Source organism: Euleptes europaea, chromosome 2 (genome assembly GCF_029931775.1).
Source record: "Euleptes europaea isolate rEulEur1 chromosome 2, rEulEur1.hap1, whole genome shotgun sequence".
NCBI classification, from domain to species: domain Eukaryota; kingdom Metazoa; phylum Chordata; class Lepidosauria; order Squamata; family Sphaerodactylidae; genus Euleptes; species Euleptes europaea.
Window position 1 is genome coordinate 14,440,663 of NC_079313.1, and position 27,901 is coordinate 14,468,563.

Here is a 27,901-nt window from a genome sequence, read left to right on the forward strand (position 1 = left end):
GGCACTGGCAAACCACCCCGTAAACAAAGTCTGCCTAGAAAATGTCGGGATGTGACATCACCCCATGGGTCAAGAATGACCCGGTGCTTGCACAGGGGACCTTTACCCATATTAGCATTGTTAATTGCTTTGATAAGCCTTCAGGTGGTGGCTGGAGATCTCCTGGTATTACAGCTGCTCTCCAGGCCGCTTTAAAAGGTGGACTCTACGGCATTATAACCCATTGGAGCTGGCAACCCTATCCATGGGGGACATAAGGACTTTGTAAGCTGTGAATTGGTTCTCTTGAAACAAAAGTTTGGTTTCTCCCCCCCCCCCCCCCCGCAAAAAAAATACCTTTCCCTTTGCTTTCTTCCTGATCTGGATTTGCAGATCCGGGACCTCCCAGTTTTGTGCAAGGGCAGCCTTCAAGCGGGCAAGCAAGCAAAAGCAAGTCAACAAATAAATAAAAGGGGGAAAACATACAAAAGCAGATCACTAGTACAACCCTTTCCTTTTCAGCCGCAGGCAGGAAATTTGTGCGGCTGTGGGACAGGAAAGGAAGGGCAGTGGAGGTCTCAGCAGACACTGCTGGGCATTTGGGTGGGGTTGCTGAATTTTAGGAGCTGAGGAGGCACGAGAAGCAGGAATGGAGAAGGTAAGCAGGGGAGGGGGTCTTGAAGGGGGGGTGCCTTCTTGATGCCGGGTTTGATCCCCCACTCCTCCACATGAGCGGCGGAGGCTAATCTGGTGAACTGGATTTGTTTCCCCTCTCCTACACACGAAGCCTGCTGGGTGACCTTGGGCCACTGGTGGCAAAGAAGGACCAAGATTGGTAGGCTTGCCAGGTCCCTCTTCGCCACCGGCGGGAGGTTTTTGGGGTGGAGCCTGAGGAGGGTGGGGTTTGGGGAGGGGCTTCAGTGCCATAGAGTCCAATTGCCAAAGCGGCCATTTTTCTCCAGGTGAACTGACCTCTGTCAGCTGGAGATCCGTTGTAATAGCAGGAAATCTCCAGCTAGTACCTGGAAGTTGGCAACCCTAAAGATTGATGAGACATAACCTCATTTTCAAACTTTCACTATAAGGAGCATCATACTTTTCTGTCTGCCTAATAATTTCTGGGAATCGGACAATTTTCTTGCTCCTCCTTTGCAAATAGTACCCTCCATAGTATTCCTTGGGGAAGGCTGGCTTGGTCCCAGCAGGTCTCAAGTCCAAGTTATCTCTGCTTAGAGAGAATCAACGGATGCAAATGAGCCATTGTTACTGCGGAAAACAGGAAGGCAAAACAGGAAGGCAGTCGGCTTGCTTCTGTTTCCTTTGCTTATTCGAAACCCTGACCGATCCCCTTCCTTCATTCCCAAAATAATTGAGAAGGGGAGGGGTGGGTCAGTTTCTCCAAGCGGGTGGCGCAATCAGGGCAGTTTGGGTCCATGCTGGGCTGGCGTGGAGTTCTTTGGCATGCCTTCCGTGCTACCAGCTCTCTGGGTGATCTTGACAAAGCTGGTCATTTTGAGCAGAGCAGGTTCTGTTTGCAGCAAAACACAAGGTTTTGAGTCAGACCAAACTCTTCAGCAGGCCGAGTGGAAAGTTGCCCAGGGGAGAGAGTTCTGTGTAACTTCAAAGCTTGCATCCCATGTCAGACCCCCAAAGAGGGACCACGTAAGTGATGTGAAAGACCATTACCTGAGCCCCTGGAGAGCCGCTGGTGGTCCGAGTAGACAATACTGGCTTTGATGGACCAAGGGTCCGATTCAGTATAAGGCAGCTTCATGTGTGTTCAACCCCGTTTGCGCTGGATGTGTGAGGGTCACTGCGCCCAAAATCACTCTGGTGCATCTCTGGTTCTCCACCAACCCGCCCCAAAGCCCTGAGATGCTCTGTGATTCTGCTCTTCCTTTATGGTCACAAGGAAGCCACGGCGCCTGTAGAGGAAAAGGCCTCGGATGAGGAGGAGATCCTGCGCTACGAGCAGAACATCACGGAACTGCTGCTTACCATCGCCAAGCTCCACGGCAAAATCGAACACCTGCAGCACCAGAAGGCCAGGTAAGGCGTCTCCCCTGGCCACATGCCTCATTTTTCCCTGAGATCACCTGTGCTCTCTCAGGCCTGACGTCTTCCTCCCCAGAGCCAGCCTACGCTCTTTGATACACTTAGTTCTTCCCTAACGCTTTCAGAATTTTTCAGTATTGCACACTTATTTTGCAAGTCTGAAATATATCAGCAGGCCACAGCGATTCTTGGACACTGCGTGAGAATAAAGTCACCTCTCCCTTGGAGGAGGGCATCACTCGGTCCAGAGCAGAGGCCAAGACTTGGGGAGGGGGAAATCCCAGAAACCCAGAGCTGTTTTGTTCAAATATCTCTCCTTGTTCCCAGAGAGGATGAGGACTTTTCTGACCTAGGTTCAGAATACACGGCGAGCCTCCCCCGATGCCCTCGGCCTTTCCAAAACTTGGTCATGGCCCTTCCGCCTCCAGTCCACACTGAGGAAGGTAAGACGGGCTTGCTGAATCTGGAGTTAAATACGTTTCACCAAGGTGACGCTGCATGAAAGGGGGGAAATGCGCTGGGGAGACAGCGTGGTGTAGTGATTAAGAGCAGTGGTTTGGAGCGGTGGGCACTGATCTGGAGAACCGGGTTTGATTCCCCATTCCTCCACATGAAGCCAGCTGGGTGACTTTGGGCTAGTCACACTCTCTCAACCCCACCTACCTCACAGGGTGTCTGTTGTGGGGAGGGGAAGAGAAGGTGATTGTAAGCCGGTTTGATTCTTTCTTAAGTGGTAGAGAAAGTCGGCATGTAAAAACCAACACTTCTTCTTCTTCTCCTAGATCAGGTTTTTAAAGTTGATCGATGGCAGAGAAAGGTCTGGCCGAATGCAACTCAACATTCCTGTATTTTTGGTAGGGTTGCCAACCTCCAGGTGCTTTTGCTCCAACCTCCAAGTGGTGGCTGGAGATCACCCGGGATTACAACTGATCTCCAGGTGACACAGATCAGTTCCCCTGGAGGAAATGGCTACTTTGGAAGATGGATTTTGCGACATTGTACCCCGTTGAAGTCCCTCCCCTCCCCAAACCCCACCCTCCTCCAGCTCCACCTGAAAAATCTCCAGGTATTTGCCAACCTGGAGCTGGCAACCCTAATTTTTGGTGAGATGTGCCCTTCCAGATGCGTATTTATGATCATTATACACCTTTCGGAATGGCTCCCCTCCCACACTTTCACCTTTCCTGCTCTTCTGAGAAGAAGAAAACCCAGTATGCAACTACAGCATGTAATCGAGTTACCTGAACTCTCTCAGGTACATTGGGGTGCATTATATATATCCTACTCTCAGGGCTGATTCACACATTACATCCTCTTCCTGTCCCCTACGTGACCACCAGGGGTTCCTGGCAATGTGACACCCTCTGGGAATTCTGTACTCAGAATTTAATGCTTAGCTGCCTAGGGGCCCAGTTTGGATTTAATCTTCCCCTCGTGCCATTATTTTCTACCTGAAACGGCCCTGGGGAGCTGCCGTTTGCCCTGCTGTTGAAACTTACATGTATCGATGGCTAAGCTTTCCAAGCAGGGCAAATACCGACTCCCGGAGGCCACTTCAGGCTGAGATAATGGGGGAGAGGCTTAAGACCTCAGTCCTGGGCATGAGGAGCGGTTAAAACGCTTAGGGCTGTTTACCTTGGAAAGAAGGCGGTTAAGGGGAGACATGATAGAGGTCTATAAAATTAGGCATGGTATGGAGAGAATGGACAGGGAGAAGCTTTTCTCCCTCTCTCACACCAGAAGGTGGGGTCATCTGCTGAAGCTGGAGGGTGAGAGATTCAAAACAGATAAAAGGAAGTATTTCTTCACATGTGTAAGCCCTTGGCCCAATCTGAACCAAAAACCACATCAGAGACAGTCAGGTCCAAAGAAGCTGGTTTTTACTGGTCAAATAGGTTAACAGAGCATAAAGAAAAGGTGACAGCAATGGAGCTTGCTGGCTTGCACTTGGTAATATAAAAGCATAGAAAAAAGCAAGAGATTACAAAACACAAACAGCGCTGTGGTTCCCACAGCTTCAAACGGATTTAGGTATGCATAACAGTCCTTGAGTCTGGTCAGTGGGAAAACGAAACTAAACCAACTGAGATACAGGCCTGACAACATGACAAGGTAAAGGTCCCCTGTGCAAGCAGCTCATTCCTGACCCATGGGGTGACGTCACATCCCGACATTTCCTAGGCAGACTTTGTTTATGGGGTGGTTTGCCAGTGCCTTCTCCAGTCATCTTCCCTTTACCCCCAGCAAGCTGGGTACTCATTTTACCGACCTCGAAAGGATGGAAGGCTGAGTCAGCCTTGAGCCGGATACCTGAAACCAACTTCCTTTGAGATCGAACTCAGGTCGTGAGCAGAGCTTGGACTTCAGTACTGCAGCTTACCACTCTGCGTCACGGGGCTCCATTTCTTCACATGACACATAGTTAAACTGTGGAACTCCCTGCCCCAGTGTGTGGTGATGGCTGTCAACTTGGAAGGCTTTAAGAGGGGAGTGGACATGTTCATGGAGGAGAGGGGTATCCACGGCTACTAGTCAAAATGGCTACTAGTCATGATGCATACCTATTCTCTCCAGGATCAGAGGAGCATGCCTATTGTCTTAGGTGCTGTGGAACACAGGCAGGATGGTGCTGCTGCAGTTGTCTGGTTTGTGGGCTTCCTGGAGGCACCTGGTTGGCCACTGTGTGAACAGACTGCTGGATTTGATGGGCCTTGGTCTGATCCAGCAGGGCCTTTCTTATGTTCTTATGGTCTGAATTGGGCCTGCGCATGCCTGGGACTGAACGTGGAACTCACAGCCCATTCTCAACTCATGGGAGACATGAGGACTTCGTGACATGTGAATGAGGCCTCCGCTTGCTTTCTCCGTGAGTGTTTTCCTGTCTGGGCAGCATGGTAGGTCTGGCGGAACCTCTCCGTGTGAGTTTTCTGCCGCTCACACAGCTCACATGAATGAATCCTGGTGAAATGTTGTCTGTGAGGGACAGATGTGACCTCTCTGAAGTTCCTCCCTCATTAGTCACCCTCTAGGATTTAAAACATCTCCCCCTTCCCATGTTCCAGGCCACGCTGACCTCTTCATTGATGTCCACAAAGCCATGACTTCTCTTGAGAATACTGTTTTGACCCACCGGAGCCGTATCCCAAGCGCAGAACCCAACCTGGAGGGATACGCCCAGGCGGCTGAGGTGGGCAATCCAATAGCCCTTTCGTTCCATTCTCTTCTTCGAGAGCCAGCCTGGTTGTAGGGGTTAAGAGCGGTGGTTTGGAGTGGCAGACTCTAATCTGGAGAACTGGGTTGGTTTCCCCACTCCTGCACATGAAGCCAGTTGGGTGACCTTGGGCTAGTCACAGTTCTCCTAACTTTCTCAGCCACGCCTACCTCACAGGGTGCCTGTTGTGGGGAGGGGAAGGGAAGGTGATTGTAAACCGGTTTGATTCTTCCTTAAGTGGTAGAGAAAGTCGGCATGTAAAAACCAACTCTTCTTCCTCCTCCTCTTCCTCCTCTTCCTTTTCTTCTTCTTCCTCTTCTTCTTTCTCCTCCTCCTTCTTCCTCCTCCTCCTCCTCCTCTTCTTCTGATGTAGAACCCACTTCTTGGTTAAGGGGAGTTATTTGCTTCTGGTTATTACTCTGATGATGACCATGCGGTCTGTTTGTGGGGTCGATTTGCTGCCACCGTCTGTCTGTTAGTCTGTTGCTTTCCTGTCCTGCTTGTAGAATGCCCTGGCACAGCTGTCTGGCCACTGGGCTGGGCAGACCCGTGGTGCTCTTCTGATGTCCTTCCATAGGCTTCGCTTACTGTGTCTGACATTTACGTATGTTTGCCAGAGCCTGGAACAAAGTCTACAGGAGTTCCAAGGAGATGACAAAGAGCTGCTGACCCAGCTGTATGGTAAAGCAGAGGCATCGGCAGCTGGACTCCCACCGGACGAGATGAGCAGGCAAAAGAGAGAAATCGCCCTGCATGAGCAGAGGAACGCGGCCCTAAGGGTAGCTCTGGAAGGGAAGGACGAGGCACTCCGCCGGTCAAAGACCGCCCTCTGCACATATCAAGAAGAGCGGGATAAGCTTCAGAGAAAGGTGACGGCGGAGAAGCCCCATGATTGTCGTTGTTGGCATTTGAAACACTGAATCTGCCTTATGTAGAGTCTGACCTCGGGTCCATCTGTAGGTTTGCCACCAGATCTCCCGCTATTACAGTTGATCTCCAGACGACTGAGACCAGTTCCCCTGGAGAAAATGGCTGCTTTGGAGGGTGGACTTTATGGAATTGTACCCTGCCGAGGTCCCTCCCCAAACCCCACCCTCCTCAGGCTCCACCCACCAAATCTCCAGGTATTTCCCAACCCACAGCTGGCAACCCTATCACCTGCCTCTAACTGGCAGCAACTCTCCAGGGTCTCAGCATCCATCTACACATTAAAGAGTCATTGGGTACTTTCACACCTGCCGAATAATGCACTTTTAATCCACTTTCAATACATTCTACTTGCCATTTCTGCATGGGAGGTTTTACCTTGGATTTGCCACTCTTTAGATGCACTTTCCCCCCATCCATATTCTCAAAACTCAACAATGAGCCCCCCATGCAGAGTTTTGCCAGTCCGGGTGGGGAAAATGTGCATCTAGAGAGCGGCGAATCCAAGGCAAAACCTTGCATGAATATATAGCCCATTTATGCATGGAAAGTTTTGCCTTGGATTTGCCACTCTTTAGATGCACATTGATTCTTGTGGGTTATCTGGGCTGTGTAACCGTGGTCTTGGTATTTTCTTTCCTGACGTTTCGCCAGCAGCTGTGGCAGGCATCTTCAGAGGAGTAACACTGAAGGACAGTGTCTCTCAGTGTAAAGTGTGTAGGAAGAGTAATATATAGTCAGAAAGGGGTTGGGTTGAGCTGAATCATTGTCCTGCGAAAAGTATCAAAGGTAATGTGCTAATCATTGTCCTGTAAGTATCAAGATAATGTGCTAATGAGGGTGTGGTATGTTAATATGGAACCATTGTATCCTGAAGTGATCTGTTAATGTGTGAAATCCAAAGCTAATCTGCATGGCTATTGTTGACTGTAGTCTTTGTTAGTCTGGAGGTTTTCAGGACAGGAAGCCAAGCCTTATTCATTCTTAAACTCTCTTCTTTTCTGTTAAAGTTGTGCTGATGTTTAAGAATTTCAATGGCTTCTCTGTGCAATCTGACAAAATAGTTGGTAGAATTGTCCAGTCTTTCAGTGTCTTGGAATAAGACCCTGTGTCCAGTTTGTGTCAGTCCATGTTCAGCCACTGCTGATTTCTCAGGTTGGCCAAGTCTGCAGTATCTTTCATGTTCTTTTATCCTTGTTTGTATGCTGCGTTTTGTTGTCCCGATGTAAACTTGTCTACAGCTGCAAGGTATACGATATACTCCTGCAGAGGTGAGGGGGTCTCACGGTTAGACAGCCCAGATAACCCACAAGAACCAATGAACTCTGACCGTGAAAGCCTTCGACAATATTTAGATGCACATTTCCCCCATCCGTATTCTCAAAACCGCCATGAGTCGGAAGCGACTTGACGGCACTTAACACACACACACACACACACACACAAATATAATTTATTAGAAGCACTAAGTAAAGGTTAAAAATATTTAAAAACATTAAAATAGCACAATGGCACATGCTCTACTAGGCTGATACCTGCACACATCGTATATGAGAGACATATACTAACCTGTATCACAACTAGAACCAATCTGACCTGATGTTTGAGTAACTGGTAATAGATTTTACAACCTATACACATGCCTGGTTGGGTTTGAATTGTTTGTATATGTATGTATTTATTTATTTATTTCTGTAAATGTGTGCGGGCTTAACATGTTGTGAGGGTCTCTGTCTATGTGTCTCTGCTTTCCATCACCTGCCTTTGCTTTGTTATCAGTGAACTCGTAAAAGCAGTTCACACCTTCTGGTCTCAGGCGCCAGGCCTGATTGCCCCTAGTATCTTCCCCCCCCGCTGTTCTTCCTGTCAGTACTCCCTCAGGCCGATGCGGCCTTGGAAGTGTGATAGCTTCACCAGACTTCCTGGGACTCGTCTGATGTTTTGTATTATGCCAAGCTTGTAACTTCCCATAACAATAAGTGTGAACCCCAGTGCCCCAGTGCCCTGGAGTCAATATATTCTGTAAACCCGAATAGCCCCTCACTTGCAGCTTTCTACCTGTGCCTGTCTCATCTCCTGATGTCTTCAATAAATCCTTTGTTTCTTTATCAACGTCTGAACATTTGATTTGGAGAAGTAAACTCAGAGAGAGGGGATCTCTCACATTAAGCTGCAAGTCTTTGCCTCTCGGACTGCTGCTGTACCTTTTGGGACAGAATGCAAGGCGACGAGGAAAACACCCCTACTACCCCTGACGCACCGAATGAACCGGTGGTGCCGGAGAAACCGGACCCCAAGGAGGAGGGTGCCAAGCCAAAGAAGCCTAGGGATCCCATCCCCGACCAAGGCCGGGACGGACGTCCCCGAGGACTTTTTAACAATTGGCTGGACTCCCCCAAGGGTTGGTCTCTCTCCCGAACCGCGGCGAAGGATCGCCGGTTGGCCTTCCCCAGCACGGGACTCGAAGGGGACCCGGCGCGCAAGGAGGCCCTGATGGAGGAAGAACGCAAGCAGTGGCAGGAGGATCGCCAAGCTATGCAGGAGCAGATGGAAACCATGCAGCGTGTGATGGGTGAGATGGCAGCGGCCCTAGACGCGCTGAAAGTGCAACCGCCCGCCGGCAATCTCCCGGACGGAGCACCGGCAGCCCCTCCCGCGCCTCCTAGCCTCCCGGCCCGTCGGGACCTGAAAGTCACGTATGACGGCTCAGGGGACCAGTTGACCTTTTTCATGGTCCAAGTGGACATTTTTATGCGAGAACAAGGCCGAACCTTCACCTCCGAGGAGTCCCGGGTGCAGTACGTGGCTTCCTTACTGCAAGGGGAGGCGGCCGCCTGGATGGTGCTGCAGTATGAACTCCGCTCGCCGGTGCTGCGAACCCTGGACGAGTTTATGGTAGCACTCCGAAACCGCTTTGAGGACCCGACTCTGGGAGAGCGGGCTAAAGCCTCCCTGATGCAACTGCGCCAAGGGACCAAGTCGGTGGCGCAGTATGCAAGTGAGTTCCAGTCACTGGCCAGCCGAATCCTGGACTGGAGTGAGGCCACTTTGGTACAGTGTTTCAGGGAGGGCCTCAACCCGGACCTCCAACATTGGGCCTTCATGCAAGGGAACCCCCCGGATGTGGAAGGCTGGGTTCGCCACGCTGCCGACATCGAGAATCGCAAACAACTTTTGACCTTGTCCAAACAACGCATCGGACGAGACCCGAGACCCCGGAGCGACCGGGGCCGAGACTTCCGACTGGGGGGCAGCGGGGGTCCCTCGGCTGCTGAACGCCGCAAGCGTTTTGAGACCGGTGTCTGCCTGACCTGCGGAGGTAAGGGACACTTTGCGTCACAGTGCCCCTCTCGTTCAGGCCGTCCCAACCCCCCACGCCAAGCCCCGACTGAACCACAGAAGGCGACTGCCGAGGACCAGCCCCGCCGCAGGAGCGGACCGCCGGGCCGACGTTCCGGCGCACCCTCCGCTCTCCATGCGCGCCCCCAGGACGGAGCCTCCACTTCTACTGGCCCGACGGGGTCCCGGATTACAAGTGCCACGTTTGATTCGGACGGGTCCCCGACCGCCACCACTCCTTCCCCCTCTTCCAGCGAGGAGGAAGAGTGGGAACAGCCGGCAAAAAACGCCGTCGGTCTGCTGTAGAGGGGGCTCCGCAGCAGACCGCCCCTGTTGTTGTGCAAGGAGCTCCACCGATGGTAAGCGCCCAAGAGGACAATGTATATGTGCGTGTTCACCTTTCCCTACCAAAAGGGGGTCCCAGTTTAGAATTCCCCGCTTTGGTTGACTCGGGGTGTGCCCGCACCATGATTAGTGAGGACACAGCCAAGAAACTGGGAGTCCGGCGCAAGCGGCTTCCGGGACCCCTCCGCTTTTCCCAAATGGACGGGAGTGATTTTAAACGGGGCCCGGTGACCCACAGAACTGCAGCCGTGATTATGTCCGTGGGGGAACATTGGGAACGTTTGTATTTTACCATCGCCCCTATAGTAACCCCGGTGGTGTTAGGGATGAACTGGCTACGGGGACACAACCCGTCCATCGACTGGGTTGAACGGGTGCTCTCGTTTCCCGAAAACCCCTGTAGATTACATGACAAGGAACGGGTTGTCCGGTCTCCGGCCGCCGCCGTGGTAGGGTCTCCCCCCCCAGCCACCGTTCCTCCTCAACTGCCCGCCGAATACTCGCAGTTTGCGGACGTCTTTGATGTTAGGGAATGTGACGAACTACCCCCCCACAGAGAGACGGACTGCGCCATCGACATTGTGGGGGAAGGCAAACTGTCTAAAGGGAAGGTTTACCCCATGAGCCCTAGTGAAAAGGCGGTGTTACGGGACTATCTGGATGCCAACTTGGCGAGGGGTTTCATACGCCCTTCCAAGGCTCCTTATTCGGCCCCAGCCTTCTTTGTGAAGAAAAAAACGGGAGATTTAAGACTGTGCATTGACTTTCGTAGGCTAAACGCCGTCACCCAGTCTAACGCTTACCCTCTCCCTCTTATTCCCGACCTTCTAGCACAATTAAAGGAGGGCCGAATCTTCACCAAACTGGACTTAGTGGAAGCATACCACCGCATTTGCATTAAAGAAGGAGACGAGCCCAAAACAGCCTTTTCCAGCTGTTTTGGAATGTTTGAATACCTAGTCATGCCTTTCGGACTTTCGGGGGCTCCCAGTGTGTTTATGCAATTAATTAATGAGGTTTTGCATGATTTGCTGTTTCGGGGGGTGGTGGTATTTCTCGATGACATCCTTATTTACTCTGAAACCATGGAAGAACATGTGCGCCTAGTGCGAGAAGTGCTCCAGCGGCTGCGGGAGCACAAACTATATGCTAAGGTGTCCAAATGTGAGTTCCACCAACCTTCCATTACATTTCTTGGGTACGTGATTTCCCACCAAGGGTTAGAAATGGACCCCGCAAAGGTCCAGGCGGTGTGGGATTGGGAACCCCCCACTACCCGCCGCCAGCTTCAGCAGTTTTTGGGATTCGCTAACTTTTACCGCAACTTCATTCCCAACTTTGCCCAAGTTGCGCTTCCCCTCACTGCCCTGTTGCGTACCAAGGACAAGGGGGCTAGCGCCGCGCTTCCCTCAGCCCGTTTGCAATGGGCCCCCCAGTGCCAACAAGCTTTTGAACGTTTAAAGCTACTTTTTTCATCCGAACCCGTTTTGGCCCACCCGGATTGCACCAAGCCTTTTGTGGTGCAAGTGGATGCCTCGGATGTGGCCATGGGCGGGGCCCTATTGCAGAGGGATGAAGGGGGGCGGTTGAGACCTTGCGCCTACTTCTCCAAGAAGTTTTCCCAGTCCGAAATCAACTGGGCTATTTGGGAGAAGGAGGCGGCGGCGGTCAAACATGCCCTCACCATATGGAGGCACTTTTTAGAAGGTGCCGAGCTGCCGTTTGAAGTGTGTACCGATCACAAGAATCTCGAGGCTCTCAAGGGAGCTAGAAAGCTCAACGCCAAACAAATTCGGTGGGCCCAATTCTTCGCAAAATTCCGGTTCACCCTCAAGCATGTCCCTGGTAAAGAGAATGCTCTAGCTGACGCTTTGTCACGACTTCCCCAGTATCGCAACAATTTCGATCGCCCAGTCGACTCCCTGTTCACTCCCGAGCAGCGAGGGGAGGTTCCTAGCTTAGCCGTCACTACCCGATCCCAAGCCCAACAACCCGACACCCCCCCTACACTCAAAGGTATCCTGGAAGCCTTCCAACAGCGACTCCGGGACGCCTCCTTACAGGAGGAGGAGCACCATCTCCTCCCCACGGGCTTGGAACGAACCAACACCTGGTGGGTGCAAGGGGGAAAACTGTATGTCCCATCCTCCCTTCGTAAAGAGGTATTGGGACTTGTACATGGTGCCAGGTTGGCGGGTCATTTTGGTTTCATAAAAACTCTTCACCTGGTACGGAGGCAATTTTGGTGGCCCGGTATGAGATCCGATGTAGAGCTGTACGTGCGCAGCTGCCCCACTTGCGCCACAGCCAAAAGACGGATGGGAAAACCCCCAGGGCTCCTCAAACCACTTGAGAACCCCTCCCGACCCTGGGAAGTCATCGCCATGGATTTTATCACCGACCTACCTCCAAGTCGGGGAAAAACGGTTCTTTGGGTAATCACGGACCTCTTTTCCAAACAGGTCCATTTCGTTCCATGTGCAGGTCTTCCTTCAGCCCAGGGCTTGGCTAAACTGTTCGTCACACACGTCCTCAGGCTACACTCGATCCCGAGGAAGGTCCTCTCCGACCGGGGGGTCCAGTTTGTTGCCAAATTTTGGCGAGCCTTCCTGAAGCTAATGGGGGTGGAGGAACAGGGCCTTTCTTCCGCCTATCACCCCCAGACGGATGGTCAAACGGAACGAGTAAACGCGGTGGTAGAATGTTATTTGCGCTGCTATGTAAATTTCCACCAGGACGACTGGGTCGACCTGCTGCCATTTGCCGAATATGCGTACAACAATGCGCCTCATTCCTCTACCGGCTTTAGTCCCTTCCAAGTAATATACGGGACGGAATTCGGTCCTTTCGGTTCCGCTCCCGTCACGCCAGAGCTCCAGTCCACCCCTGATCTTCAGGAGTGGATTCAGGTAGTCAAATCTACCTGGCCATGGCTGCTCAAGAATCTTGAGAGGGCAAAAAGCAAGTACAAGGAACAGGCAGACAAACACCGGTCTCTGGGATGGGAACTTAAGGTGGGAGAGCAAGTCTATTTGTCCACTAAAAACCTCCGCTCTCTGCGTCCCTGCAAAAAATTGAGCGACCGTTATGTGGGACCTTTCCCCATTACCAGAGTAATCAATGAGGTTACAGTGGAACTGGAACTCCCAAAGACCCTCAAGGGGGTCCATCCAGTCTTTCATATAAGCCTTCTCAAACCCTATGTGCCAGCTCCCCAGTTCCACCCCCCTCCCGCACACGAGATTCCTACCGTGGTAGGGGGAGATACCCATTTGGAAATATCCAAGGTTTTAGATTCCAAATGGAAAAAAGGGAAACTGTTTTATTTTGTTCGGTGGAAAAACCTTGGGTCCGCTCACGACGAGTGGGTGGCCGCACCCCACATGGCGGCCCCTCGCTTGATCCGAGAATTCCACCTCGCTTATCCCGATAGGCCTCGCCCTCTCGAGAACCCTGGAGGGGGGCCTTAAGGGGGGCAGAATGTGAGGGTCTCTGTCTATGTGTCTCTGCTTTCCATCACCTGCCTTTGCTTTGTTATCAGTGAACTCGTAAAAGCAGTTCACACCTTCTGGTCTCAGGCGCCAGGCCTGATTGCCCCTAGTATCTTCCCCCCCGCTGTTCTTCCTGTCAGTACTCCCTCAGGCCGATGCGGCCTTGGAAGTGTGATAGCTTCACCAGACTTCCTGGGACTCGTCTGATGTTTTGTATTATGCCAAGCTTGTAACTTCCCATAACAATAAGTGTGAACCCCAGTGCCCCAGTGCCCTGGAGTCAATATATTCTGTAAACCCGAATAGCCCCTCACTTGCAGCTTTCTACCTGTGCCTGTCTCATCTCCTGATGTCTTCAATAAATCCTTTGTTTCTTTATCAACGTCTGAACATTTGATTTGGAGAAGTAAACTCAGAGAGAGGGGATCTCTCACACATGTGTTTTAATTAACCACTGATGAAGGCCCAATAGACCGAAATGCGTTTGGTATGTGGTTACAGAGATCAACCCTAGGAAATGCCATTGTGCTATTTTAATGTTTTTAAGTATTTTTAATCTTTACTTAGCACTTGTTTTCAGGTTGGGTTTTATTCCCCTCATTTTTCTTCCACTATCGTGGCTAGTAGCCACGGGTACACCGCTTCTCCTCCCTAAAGGTATCTAATCCTCTCTTGAAGCCAACTAAGCCAGTGGCCGCCTCTTGCGGCAGGGAGCTCCATAAGCTGGTTTTGCATCGCATGACGCAGGGCTTCCTTCGGCCTCTCCTGAATTGACTCGACAGGACAGGGCGTAGAAGCAGCAAGGTCATGATGTGTGCTTATTGTGTATCACCGCAGGTCAAGGAGTTGCAGGGCGCTCTCTGTACGATTGAGAACTTTGAAGATGGATTCGCCAGCCCTACTAGGGCAGGAGAGCTGAGGGGGTTTCGGGTGAGCATGGGGTGTATGTGTTGTGTCGTGGAAAACCCCTGTAAAAAGAACCAGGAAGGGGTTGCAGATTAACTGGCCGACAGCCACTGTCTATCTCTCCTTGCCTGTACTGCAAAATTCTGTTCTCTTTTCCTCTTTGCTCAGTTCTGCATGACCTTGTTTTCAGCACAAGGCTCAAACTTAGACATTACATCTTGCACGGGTCGGGACACGGAGGCCTGTCCACACTCGCAGTCACACAGAAGAACGTGACCTCACTGCCAGCCCTCACAAATCCCGGGAGTCCCCATCCCTCTATTAACCCGATTCTTCCCTCTCCCCTGAGCTCAGCCTGCTTGAAATCCCCATGCATAAGGCAAAGCGCGGGACACAGAAGCTTGGCTTCTCTCACAGCAAACAGACAGCCAATTACAAAGCAGCTTGTCAAGTGGTGGGGATTCAAATGCTTCCTGCTTCCTCTGAGTTCTTTCTGAGCAAAATGAGGCTTGTGTTTCTTTCCCCTTCCTTTCAAATAGCTCAGTTTTTTTGTTTTTGTTCTTAAAATGTTCTTAGAATGCTTTTAACAGTTCTCCATTGTTCTGTTTGGCTCCAGAGTGCTGTGAGGGGAGAGGAGGGGCTTACAGGTTCCCTCCCGCACCATTTTTGCCAGTGGAAATGGCCAACTAGGGGTGGGGGTTGCTTGTACCCTTCTGCTTGCATGTGTGCTGGGAAAGACAAGGTAAGAGACCCCATTCTGCTGTGTGACAGAGAGGTCTTTAATGCATGGCTGTTTTCCTCGTACTCACCCTCCCAGCCACTTCAGGTCTTTGTTTTGATTATGCATGGCCGTTTCCGACTGTCAGAGGTAGGGCTGTTGAAAAAAAAATTCAGCAAAATTTGGATTCGGCAAAATTTGGCCCGTTTTGATTCGGGAAATGCCGAAGTCCGAACTCCCCCATTTAGATCCAGGGAATTCGACACGAGATTCGGTGTTCCTGAATCAATTCGGCCGAATAAAGACCCCTGTCCGGTTTCCAGGGAGTCCCTGGAAAATGGGGGGGGGGTCTTTAAACTGCTCAGGCAGCGCAGAGCAGTTTAACCTCCCCCCCCACACTTCCCGGTCCGAGGCTCAGCTGTTGGGCGGGGACCCGCTCAACAGCTGAGCCTTGGGACGGGGAAGCGCTGGGGGGAGTTTAAACTCCTCCGTGCTGCCTAGGCAGGCAGCGCAGAGCAGTTTAAAGACCCCCCGCCTAGCTTCTAGGGACTCCCTGGAAGCCCAGCAGGGGTGTGTGTCTTTAAACTCCTCCTCGCTGCCATCCCAGGCAGCTCAGAGCACTTTCAAGACCCCCCCCCACCTGGCTTCTAGGGACTCCCTGGAAGCCCGGCGGGGGGGTCTTTAAACTCCTCTGCGCTGCCTGGGATGGCAGCGTGGAGAACTTTCAAGACCCCCCAGCCCAGCTTCTAGGGACTCCCTGGAAGCCGGGCGGGGGGTATTGAAACTGCTCTGCGCAGCCTGCCCAGGCAGTGCAGAGCAGTTTAACCTCCCCCCTCCCCCCGCGCTTCCCGGTCCCGTCCCCGCCCAACAGCTGAGCCTCGGGACCGGGAAGCGCGGGGGGGAAGGTTAAAGTGCTCTGCGCTGCCTAGGCAGGCAGCACAGAGCAGTTTAAAGACTCACCGCCCTCCTTCCCGGGACTCCCAGGGACTCCCAGTTTAAAGACCACCCCGTCCAGTTTCCTGGGACTCCAAGGAAACCGGGTGGGGTGGTCTTTAAAGGCTGGAAAAGGCAGGTTCGGGGAACTGTAAGCACTTGTCCCATAGCTTTCCCCAAAAGCAACAACCCAGGCAGGTAGTCCTTAAGAAAGTTGACTTTAATGGAAAACATGCAGGTAAGCTTGCAGTAATAAAAAGGCAGGAATGGAGCAAAAGGAACATACAACGGAATATATGGGGAATAGTTCTAATCATGATAGCTGTGCCGGCGTAGGCCAAGGGCTGGGCAGTGCCCGCAGCCCTCAGACGTGCGGGAGGTATTTAGCCCCTTTCGGAGCAGGCGACAAAGATTATGCTATCTACCAGGGTCAGAAGTCAGAGGCGTCGTCAAAGCAGGCAGGAGTCAACGGCCGGAAAGATTAATCAGAGGCAATAGCAGGAACACAGAGAAACTGCACGGTTGCTTCCGCAAAGTGAAAGCATGCCTGCACTGCCTTTATCAGTGAGTGCACTTCCAAGCTAGGCTTCATCCTGAAAAGACTCAGCACCAGTTCTCTGTCTGTTTAGCCTCTCCAAGCGAGCACTCCTCCTTTAACCCTGCAAAACCACACGCTGCCGAGTCCTGATATGCCTATCAGGTTCAGGTGAGCTTGGAGGGCTGCCATTCTCAGCTTCTGCTGCAGGGGTTGGGGGAAGAGTAGCTTCTGTCTGCCCTTGTTCCATCTCTCTGCCGAGCTGTGGTTCCTGCTGAGTTGTTTCAGGCTCCTGTGCTACTGACTGCAATGGAGGTACTGAAGGCCCAGAGGCAACCTGTTCCTCCACTTCAGCTTCTGAGTCCTCCGAGTCCTCAGCTCCCAAGGCAGGGCCCATGACAATAGCACAGGTTGGCATGGTAACCCTTCAGTCTGACAGGGCAGGCTCCCACGAGCTCCCGCGAGCTTCAAAGCCGAAAAGGAATGCGATCGTTAGGAAAACAGTCCTTGAGTGGGGCGTCTGTGAGAAACCACAACTATCTCTAAACTCAGAGAGCAGGCCTGACATTCTGCTCCCCTTAGGGCCCCCTCCCGTCCTGCAAGGGGGACGGTTTGTGGGGGTAGGCGGTGTGGAAGGCACGCACCAGGTGCGGGGCGGAGACATCACGTGAATGAATCCATTTGTCATAGGCGGGGGGAAGTGTTTCCAATGAACCAGGTACTGGAGAGAGCTGTGACGAATACGGGAGTCCAGGATCTTAGCAATCTCGAAATGCTCCCCCCCCCATCACTGGTTGTTCCGGAAGTGGGTCGGGATGCCACTCCGGGGATGCAACATGAGGTTTCAAGAGGCTTACATGGAAAACTGGATGGATGCGTCTCAGAGTCTTTGGAAGGGAAAGTTCCACGGTTACTGGGTTAATGATCCGAGAAATGGGATAGGGACCCACGTATTTGGCACTGAGTTTATTACACGGGCGGGTGGACCGGAGGTTTTTGGTTGACAGGTAGACCAACTCTCCCACTTTAAAGTCCTGGCTAGGAGACCGGTGCTTGTCGGTTTGAGCCTTGTATTTACGTTTAGTCCGCTTCAGATTTTTCACTAGCCAGGGCCAGGTGGTGTGAATCGCATCCACCCAAGCTGCCACATCTTTGCCACCCTCCTCCCCCGAAACATCGATATGGCCAATAGGACTGAAGTCCTGGCCATATACAGTTTGAAATGGGCTGAAACCTGTGGATTGGTGTACAGCATTGTTATAAGCATACTCAGCAAAAGGCAACAACCCAACCCAATCATCTTGGTGGTAGTTTACATAGCAATGGAGGTAACATTCCAATACTGCATTAACACGTTCAGTTTGTCCATCAGTTTGGGGGTGGAAAGCACTAGAGAGACCCTGTTCCACCCCGACCAGTTTGAGGAAAGCCTTCCAAAATTTGGCAACATAACTACTTCAGCGGTCGCTCACAATCTTGCGCGGAAACGAATGTAGTCAGAAGACATGTGACACAAAGAGGCGGGCCAACTTTGGGGCGGAGGGAATACCAGCGCACGGAACGAGATGCACCTGTTTAGAAAACAAGTCGGAATAACCCACAAAACCGTTTTTCCCTCACTGAGAGGGAGATCAGTCATGAAATCCATAGCAATTACCTCCCAGGGTTTAGAAGGGACTTCCAACGGTTGCAATAGTCCAGGGGGCTTCCCTTGGGATCGTTTGACAGTGGCACAGACTGGGCAACTGCGGATGAACGAGTCCACGTCGGTGCGCATGCCCGCCCACCAAAATTGCCTGCGTAACAAGTGGAGCGTTTTCAGAAACCCAAAGTGCCCCGTGGTTTTGGCTCCATGAGCTAGTTGCAGGACTTCTCTTCGTAACGCCTTAGGCACATACAGTTTTGAGTCTCTGTACCAACAACCCCCTCGTTCCAGCAGAGAAGGGGGGAGTGTGTGAGCAGAGAGTTCTGCTTGGCAGTGGGAACAGAGAGAGTCTAGAAAAGAAGTAGGCAGATCCATCTTACCCTGAGAGGCAGGTGGGACTTGGTCAGGTTGAGTGGGGGGGGTGTTCGTAGGTGAGGAGGGGGGTTGCACGAGCGGCTTGTTCTGGCTCCCGGGAGCCGGCGGAGTGGATGGAGTAGGCAAGGGAGTCGGGTCCGATTTATGGGTGGCGGCCTCCCCCCCTCGAGCATTCATGTCGGCCAGTCTAGGACGGGAACGGAGTTGGGTTTGGGATCTGGTTTGAACAGCTAGTGTAGGGAGTACCCCTCGGTGCTCAGGGGAGAAGAGTGACTCTGTGGGGCGGTCCACCTTGGCAGGATACTGGGGAAGTCGAGATAGGGCGTCCACTAGTACATTTTGTTTACCGGGGACATGCTTGAGCACGAAACGGAATTGAGCAAATTGCACGATTCCTGCCTTAATGTAAGCACTTGTCCCATAGCTTTTCCCAAAAGCAACAACCCAGGCAGGTAGTCCTTAAGAAAGTTGACATTAATGGAAAACATGCAGGTAAGCAGAGCTTGCAGTAATAAAAAGGCAGGAATGGAGCAAAAGGAACATACAATGGAATATATGGGGGAATAGTTCTAATCATGATAGCACAGGTTGGCATGGTAACCCTTCAGTCCGACAGGGCAGGCTCCCACGAGCTCCCGCAAGCTTCAAAGCCAAAAAGGAATGCAATCGTTAGGAAAACAGTCCTTGAGTGGGGCGTCTGTGAGAAACCACAACTATCTCTAAAAGCAGAGAGCAGGCTTGACAGGAACGCCGAACCTGCTGAATTTATTCGGCGTTTGCCCAAACTCGCCGAATTTGGCGAGTCCTTTTCCCGCCTTTTTTTTTAGTTCGGTTCCACCTGAACCGAAAACCGCCGAATCGGGGGGAATTGGGCGGTTTTTCGGTTTGGGACGAACCGAATCGACAGCCCTAGTCAGAGGTACCCTTGTTCACCCCTCCCGGCATTTCCCCATGTTTTGCCTGCGTTTTCAGAGAGCTGTTTTCTCTCAGATTTGAGAAGGCGGGCAAAAGGCGGGGAAACGCAGGGGGAGAGCGAGGCGACCACTGACGGCCAGAAACAGCCATGCATAATCAAAACAAAGACCCGAAGTCGTTAGAGGGGTGATCGCAAAGGAAACAACCTGTCAGGAGCGGGCCTGTTCGGCTCCTCGGCTCCTCTGAGGTGTTATGACTTTCTCACGGCTTGCATAAAAGGCCAGAGTCAGGACGGGCACCTGCATTCCAACCCATGTGAGATGTAGCCTCTGCTTTCAGCGTTATATCTCTAGCTTTAGTTAAAAATCATACTGAATCATGTGGGAAGAGATTCCTAAACCTTGCAAGTGCCTTAATCCCAACAGGTAAGGAGAGGGTGTGAACGTAACAGAATTGTGTCTCATTTCCTTGCAGGACCCAGTAGCTGTGGCCCAGAACTTGATCCGCTGCTTTCAGGGTGCCCCCAGCACCCACCCCCTCTGCTGCCTCTTCCCCCAGCAGGGCCCACAGCCCATGGAGAGCCACACAAAAGACATGGAAGCTCAAATCCAGCAGCTCCGTGGGTAAGGGTCTTCCAGTACCCTCGCAGTCACAAAACAGGGTATCCCAGTACCCTGCAGTTACAATTTGCAACCCCCCCCCTTTATCTCAATACAAAGTCATTTTATTCATTTCCAAAACAGAGAGAAGATTTGGGGTGGGATCACACTTGGTAGTATAGCTCAGTGGTGGAGCCCCTAAATGCTTTGTGCATAGAAGGTCCCAGGTTCAATCCCTGCTGTCTCCGGTTAGAAGGATTGTCAGAACAGACAATACTTTACTCGAGAGGGAGCATGGTTCTGGTTGTTGGGGAAGGGGCCGTGGCTCAGTGGCAGAGCATCTGCTTGGCATGCAGAAGGTCCCAGGTTCAATCCCCGGCATCTCCAGTTAAAGGGACTAGGCAAGTAGGTGATGCGAAAGACCTCAGCCTGAGACCCTGGAGAGCTGCTGCCGGTATGAGTAAACAATACTTACTTTGATGGACCAAAGATCTGATTCAGTATAAGGCAGCTTTTTGAGTACATTTATATAAAGCAGAGTTTGCCCAGTCATGGAAGTGTGATACTGAGTGCAGTAAAATCAATCCTCTCAAGAAGTAAATTGCAAAAAAGTAAAACTTACATTTATTCAAGTAGATTTCTGTTCACATTCTTGTTACAGTCGATAGATAGAAAACCTAATCTAAAGAATACATTTCCCTAAACAAGTGGCCAGCTAATCCAGCATCACGTGAGTGCAAGTATGATATATTGTTTCTACAGGAGAGAACTGTAGATATGACTGCCTCCATGCAGGTCCATGTGGAATAAGAAGAGAAACAGTGGCTACTAAGAGAGAAGGAGGAGGGGTCAGAGGGCATCCCCCAGGTTCAGGCAAAGAGGAGCATCCCATTCAAGAGATAACACCTGTACACTTAGAGTGAATTAGAGCCCCCCCCCATCCCAATATTCAGGCATGCTGAGTTGCTCTCAGTCCAACACTGGTTTAGCATACAGCAACTTCCCTTGGCATGTTCACGAGCAAAGAAAACGAATATTGACCATCTTTTAGCCAAAGGGAGCACGGGAGAACACCTCCTTTACCTGCAGAAGGCCCCAAGCATTTCATTCAACGGTATCTCCAGTTTTAATGGGATCGTTGCCCATGCACAATGCGTGTCTGTCCTCCCACCTTCAGGTTCATTGAGAAACTGAAAGGACTCAACCTGCTCCTTTCGGCCACGCTGCAGGAATGCAAGAGTGACTCGGAACGCCTCAGCATGCTGCTCGGCCGCCGAGAGTCCGATACCACCGCCCTCCGCTTGGCTGTGCAGTACAGGTGAAGGTCGGCTGGTGTTGATCTGCTCCTGGGCTCAGTGTTGGGTATCACCCTATAACTCTCTGCTCAGTAACTTCAAGTAATTGAGAGCCCGCATGGTGTGTAGTGGTTAAGAGTGTTGGACTTGTATTTGGGAGACCCAGGTTCAAATCTCCACTTGTGCCATGGAAGGTCACAGGGTGACCATGGGCCAGAGTGGTGTAGAGGTTAAGAATGGTGGACTCTAATCTGGAGGACTGGGTTTGATTCCCCCACTCCGCCACATGAGCTGCGGATTCTAATCTGGAGAGCAGGGTTTGATTCCCCACTCCTCCACATGAAGCCTGCTGGGTGACCTTGGGCTAGTCACAGTTCTCTCCGAACCTTCTCAAACCCGCCTACCTCACAAGGTGTCTGTTGTGGGGAGAGGAAGGGAAGGAGATTGTAAGCCAGTTTGATTCTCCTTAAAAGGTAGAGAAAGTTGGCATATAAAAACCAACTCTTCTTCTTCTTCACACAATCTCAGTCTAAAACTACCTCACAGAGTTGTTGTGAGGATAAAATGGAAGAGAGGGGAAGGATATAAGCAGCTTAGGTCCCCATTGGGGAGAAAGGTGGGGTACTAGGGTTGCCACCTCCAGGTTGGGAAATACCTGAAGATTTTGGAGGGAGGAGCCTGAGGAGGGCGGGGTTTGGGGAGGGGAGGGACTTCAGTGCCATAGAGTCCAACTGCCAAAGCAGCCATATTCTCCGGGGAACTGATCTCTATTGGTTAGAGATCAGTTGTAATAGCAGCAGATCTCCAGCTAGTACCTGGAGGTTGGTCAAATAAGACAGTAGTAGGCAAAAGTAAACAAGCAAGGAAAAAAAAATAAAAAAGTGCAATCACTGTATTACACGGGTGTAACAAGATAAACAGGCAAAGCTAAGCAACCGAGGTTACAAAGCAAAATAGTAGAAACAATAAACTTAATACTAATAAATATGCAAATGTTCATGTGAAGCATATAGTTGCGTTCTAGTCAGTTTCATGTTCTTCAGACAACGGAGAAGTAGGTGGTGGTAACGCGGCTCCGGAAGTATTCCAGCGCTTTCGCTACACAAGGTAGCTTCATCAGCCTAGTCCAAAATTATAAACATGAGAATACAAAAATATATAAAAGACCTCTACAACAAACTACAGACATTTTGAATAAATATTATAACTCACCACGAGGGCTTAATTGTACAATTCCTAGGATAAGTTTGGAGCTCCCGAACGGGCTGCTAGCAAAAAATTCATATGTGGAAAAGACTGTGAAAATATCAGGCTCAAATAAGAAGCTCAAGTAAGAAAACAAAGTGGAAACAGCTGTAAAGTAGAACTTGACTCTTAAAGGGGAAGTCATATGAAACAGGATAAGTCGAATTCTGTATTTAATCCGTTTGGGGTAAGGGTATTAAATAGAAAAATGAAGCACATTTCGTTTTGTAACAAAATCCTTTGAACATCACTGGTATTATGGGGGTGATCTTTGTAAGCCCAAAGAACGAAAAAACGCAGATTGTTTTCAGAATGTTTCTTTGCCACAAAATGGCTGGTGAGGGGTGCCTCAAAATTGCGTGCCCTAATCCGGGACCTGTGCTCACCTATACGTAGGCGAACCTGTCTCATTGTGGAACCGATGTAAAGTAAAGAGCATCCACAGGAGACGGCGTATACGACCCTGCTGGTTGAGCAATTAGAAAAATGCTTAAGCGAGAATGGAATTCCTTAACCGGTAAAGAGAGGGGACAAATGGAACAGCCACCACATTTGAAGTGTCCAACTGTTGTGGGACGTCTACTAGTATTCAAGAATCAGATCGTATCAGGGTGTCTTTTAACGAGGATGTGCGACGTAAGCCATAAGTAGGCGGCTCACTGCATCCCGGAATTGTATTCAACAAATGCCAGTGTTTCCTAATGCATTGCTGTATAGCATGGGAATGTTGACTATAGGTTAATGAACAAAAGATTTTATGATTGGCCTTTTGAGGATGTTTTTTAAATAAATCTTGACGGTCAATGCGGGCAGCACGTTGTCTGGCATTATTCAAAACATGCTGCGGGTAGCCTCTATGGGCTAAAGCTGTTTCTAATTGATCAGAAGAGTAATGGAAATCTTGTTCAAGGGTGGAGTTTCGCTTCAGTCTAAGCATTTGACTGAATGGGTGTATTTAACATTTCTCGCTTTTGTTCTCTCTCTCTCGGACCTGTCAGTGAACAGTGCTTGGAGGCCTATGAGGTTCTCTGGTCACTGGCCGCAGCACAGCGGCATCCCTGGAAGGAGTCAGCAGAGGATGGAGATGTCCCCGGAAGAGGTCAGCCCACAAGGCCGTTGGTAGGGTTTCCAGGTTCCTCTTCGCCACCAGCGGGAGGTTTTTGGGGCGGAGTCTGAGGAGGGTGGGGTCTGGGGAGGGGAGAGATTTCAATGCCATAGAGTCCAATTGCCAAAGCGGCCATTTTTTCCAGGGGAACTGATCTCTATTGGCTGGAGATCAGTTGTAATAGCAGATCTCCAGCTACTACCTGGAGGTTACAACCCAAAATCAAAGCACTTCCGTGCCAATACCGCAAGGTTTGGAAAACAGCACAGGAACAGTATAGTACAAAATGACAACAACTATATTGTGTTTAAACATGCAAAAACAAGCAAGTGGGAATACACACAAGTAGCACTTATAACAAATATATACAAAATATACAATTAATGTTCGATGCAGTCTCAATGCAATATAGTTTTCTTAATATATTTGTAGGAATTCTCATTAAAAAAGTCCATCAGGTACATGTATGAATAATCATTGGATCTTCATAACAGAAGGTGTAGATGGGGGATGGCCGTTTCAAGGATATTTCTTCAGCCCCAATTCTATTCCTACATTAAATACAACATGTTGATATAAATTCTAACATTATAAATAGTCTTAAAATAGCATAAAGTTTAGCATACTTACAAGTTTCCAAAGTAATAAAGTATCATGCAACCTTTAGTCAGTTCACTGGTTCCCGTAGGATACTCCCAAGTGTAGCCAACAGCTCTGCTCGTCTAAAATCCACCTGACACTCACAGCTGCAGATAAGGGATCTGTCTGTTCGCGTCTCCAATGCAATTTACCGTAGTCCACCTAATACTCCCAAAGGAGTCACCAGTACCGTATAATATTCAAATAAAGCAAGAGAAATCATTGCCCAGATTTAAGCCATTAGGTTTTATCGTGTTGAAGAGGTGTATGAAGTAAGTTTCTTTCTGCCTCAAAATCCTTTCAGTGTCTCTCTTATCATGACGTTTCCCTATCAAATTCCAGATGACAAAGAATCTCAAATCATTTTCAGAATGGCGCGCCTCTATGAAATGATCGACCACCGGCGCTGTGGTAATTTTCGCGCGTATTCTCACTCTATGTTCAAGGATCCTCGTTTTTACCGGTCTAATACTAGAACCTATATAAAAAAGATCACATGGACATCGAAGGCAATAGACAGAGTTTCTTGTTTCACAAGTGGTAAAATTTTTCTTTTCTTTTTTTATAAATTTTTAATTAAATTTTTAATGAAACATACAAAAAAGAAAAAAAACATAAAATACAAGCAAAACAACCAAACAAAAATACAAAGAGCACTAATTATCTAATAATTAAAAGATACATTCTCTTAATATATGACTCCATAGTGCCCTGAGTCCCAGCCCCCACCTCAGTGCCCATCACCATTGGACTTCCGTTGGGGTGTTATGACACTACATAAAAAAAATTCTCATCTTATAATTAATTAAGAATCACATAATACTACAATTCGTTAAATACAGTTTCAAAATCCGTTTTTGCCGATTTATCCCAATATGCGGCGGCCTTTGACCATATAGATTTAAAATCCTCCATATCTTTATCATGTAAAAAAGCTGTAAGTTTGGCCATCCGCATATACAACCATAGTTTTTCTCTCCACTCTTTAATTGAAGGTTTATTTATTTGCTTCCATTTTTTAGCAATTGTGATTCTTGCCTCAGCAAAACTATATTGACATATGACTCTGTCACCTAGATCTAAATCTTGTTTTGAAATACCCAATAAACAAAAAGCGGGATCTCTCTTAATTTTGGACTTAATCAAATTATTTGTTTCATTCAAAACTAATCTCCAAAACCTCCTAATTTTTTTACAAAACCACCAAACATGCATAAATGTACCTATATCCGTACCACATTTCCAACAAGAGGCCTTACCATCTTTTTTCATTTTGCTTAATAATACTGGAGTTATATACCATCTATAAAACATTTTATATAAATTTTCTCTTATTTCATTTGAGATGGTAAACTTAAACTCTTTCCATAACTTTTCCCATATTTCCAGATCTATATTATGCACCAAATCTCGCATCCATTTCACCATCACTGGTTTAATCCTTTCCTGTTCTAAATTTATTTCTATAAGTAATTTATAAACCCTACCTATCAATCCCTTGTTGCCCTTGGCTAATATAATCTCAAAGTTAGATTTAGTTTGATTATAACCCAACCTGTTGTCCTTATTAAAAACATCCTTTAATTTATAATACATAAACCAGTCTTTAATTTGAAGTTCTTCTCTCGATTTCAGTAACCACTTCCCATCTTTAAATTCTATCATTTCCCTATAAACCTTACCATCCAAATTTAAGTGTGCACCTCTTCTCAAAAATGCTTCTATAGGATTAATCCAACCAGGAGTTTTACTTTCAAAAGCTACTTTATATTTATTCCATATTTTTAATATTTTTTTTCTAATAATATGAAAATTAAAATCTTTATTTACTTTCTCCTTCTCATACCATAAGTAGGCGTGCCACCCGAATCGCAAATTGAATCCTTCTAATTCTAATAACTTCAGATTCTCTAAAAAGATCCAGTTTTTGATCCAGGTGAAACACGCTGCTTGGTAATACATTCTCAAGTCTGGTAATCCCAATCCTCCTGTTTCCTTTAATTCTATTAAATTATTGTATGCAATCCTATGTCTCTCTTTACCCCACAAAAATCTAATAATATCTTTTTTCCAATCTTCAAATATCTGTACACCCTTCAATATTGGTAGTTTTGAAACAGAAAAAGCATTTTGGGTAGTAACATCATTTTGATTACCGAAATTCTTCCCCACAATGATAATGGCAATTTTCCCCAACTTATCAAGTCTTTCTTTATCTTTTGCCATTGATTTACATAATTGTCTTGAAATAAATTGAGATTGTTATTCGATATCCATATACCTAAATATTTAATTTTGTTTTCAATATTAAACCCCGTCTTTTTGATTAATAGTCGTTGTTGTGAGAGAGTCATATTTTTGGTTAAAATCTTTGTTTTAGTTTTATTAACTTTAAAACCTGAAAGCTTTCCATAAACCTCCAAAATTTCCTTCCATCTGTCAATTTGTTCAATTGGATCAGTCAAAAAACATACTAAATCATCTGCATATGCCTTAAGTTTATAATGATTATTACCTATTCGTATTCCAACTACATCCTCAACTTTTCTAAGATTATTCAATAATAATTCTAATACTACAATAAACAATAAAGGGGAAAGAGGACACCCCTGTCTCGTTCCCCTTTGAATTTCAATCTTTGGTGATAATGATCAATTTATAATCAAATTAGCAGTTTGTTGTGTGTAAATTCCATTTATAGCAGTTTTAAACTTTTCGCCAAAATCCATATAATTCAATACCTTAATCAAAAACTGCCAATTAACATTATCAAAAGCTTTTTCAGCATCTAAAAATATCTTTTGGAAGTATGTGCGTTTCCTGTAAGCAAATAACATTAGCTTTAACCTTTTGTAGTTGGTGAAATATTTTCCTTCTTTTGTTAGGCGAATTCAATCCATTAACATTCCAAGATAAAACCTGTAACATATCAAAGTTCAATTAGATCCCATATTCTTCCACTAAACAAATTAAAAATCCCTATTTCCCACTGCCTCCCTTCCCCCCCCCTTGTTAATTAGTTCAGCCTTCAGGATCATCACTTAGAGAGTCCTCTGGTGGATCTATAGGTAATTCTCCACCTCCTGATGCTTCAGATGCCTTTTCTTCCTCTGTAGGTTCTCTAGTTTGATCTTGTTTGGTTGGTTTAATTGGTAAAATTTTTCAATGTAAAAGTGAACTGCGAATCCACCCGCTTAAATTCTTTCACCTCTAGGCTAAGGCTGCACGCTAGGCAGCCATGACATTTATAATATCCCCTACATATATCTACCCTATCTGATGTATTTGTCATGCTTGTCAAATCAGTATGAACTAGTTTATCTTTGATGGAGCTCGTTCTTCTGAAGCCAAATCTAGGGATATTTTGGCAACCCGGTAAATGCCAGTGTTTTTTAATAATCTGGCTGATCTTACCTGATGTGGGAATGTTGTAAAGCAAAAGTAAGTCTACCCACATCAGTGGTAGCTTTAGAATTCCTATATACTAGCTCTGATCTGTTGGTATTTTGTGCCCTAACGCGGGCATTTTGAATCACTCTAGTTGGATATCCTTTATGTAAGAGTGAGGTAGATAGATGATCTGCTGCCTGCTGGTAATCCTGATCATTGGTGGAATTTCTTTTGAGCCTGATGTACTGCCCATA

At 48.5% G+C, this 27,901-nt stretch overlaps 1 protein-coding gene across 1 annotated transcript in view; it reads left to right on the forward strand.

The window, feature by feature from the left end:
* The first annotated feature begins 628 nt into the window (after window positions 1-628).
* Window positions 629-27,901, forward strand: part of USHBP1 (USH1 protein network component harmonin binding protein 1) — a 50,539-nt gene continuing 23,266 nt past the window's right edge. The window contains exons 1-10 of the mRNA XM_056844671.1: window positions 629-637; window positions 1,892-2,028; window positions 2,362-2,477; window positions 5,097-5,221; window positions 5,863-6,114; window positions 14,185-14,277; window positions 19,849-19,997; window positions 21,151-21,291; window positions 23,512-23,612; window positions 24,600-24,668. Coding sequence (XP_056700649.1) covers window positions 629-637; window positions 1,892-2,028; window positions 2,362-2,477; window positions 5,097-5,221; window positions 5,863-6,114; window positions 14,185-14,277; window positions 19,849-19,997; window positions 21,151-21,291; window positions 23,512-23,612; window positions 24,600-24,668 — 1,192 coding nt within the window. The remainder of the gene's footprint in view (window positions 638-1,891; window positions 2,029-2,361; window positions 2,478-5,096; window positions 5,222-5,862; window positions 6,115-14,184; window positions 14,278-19,848; window positions 19,998-21,150; window positions 21,292-23,511; window positions 23,613-24,599; window positions 24,669-27,901) is intronic.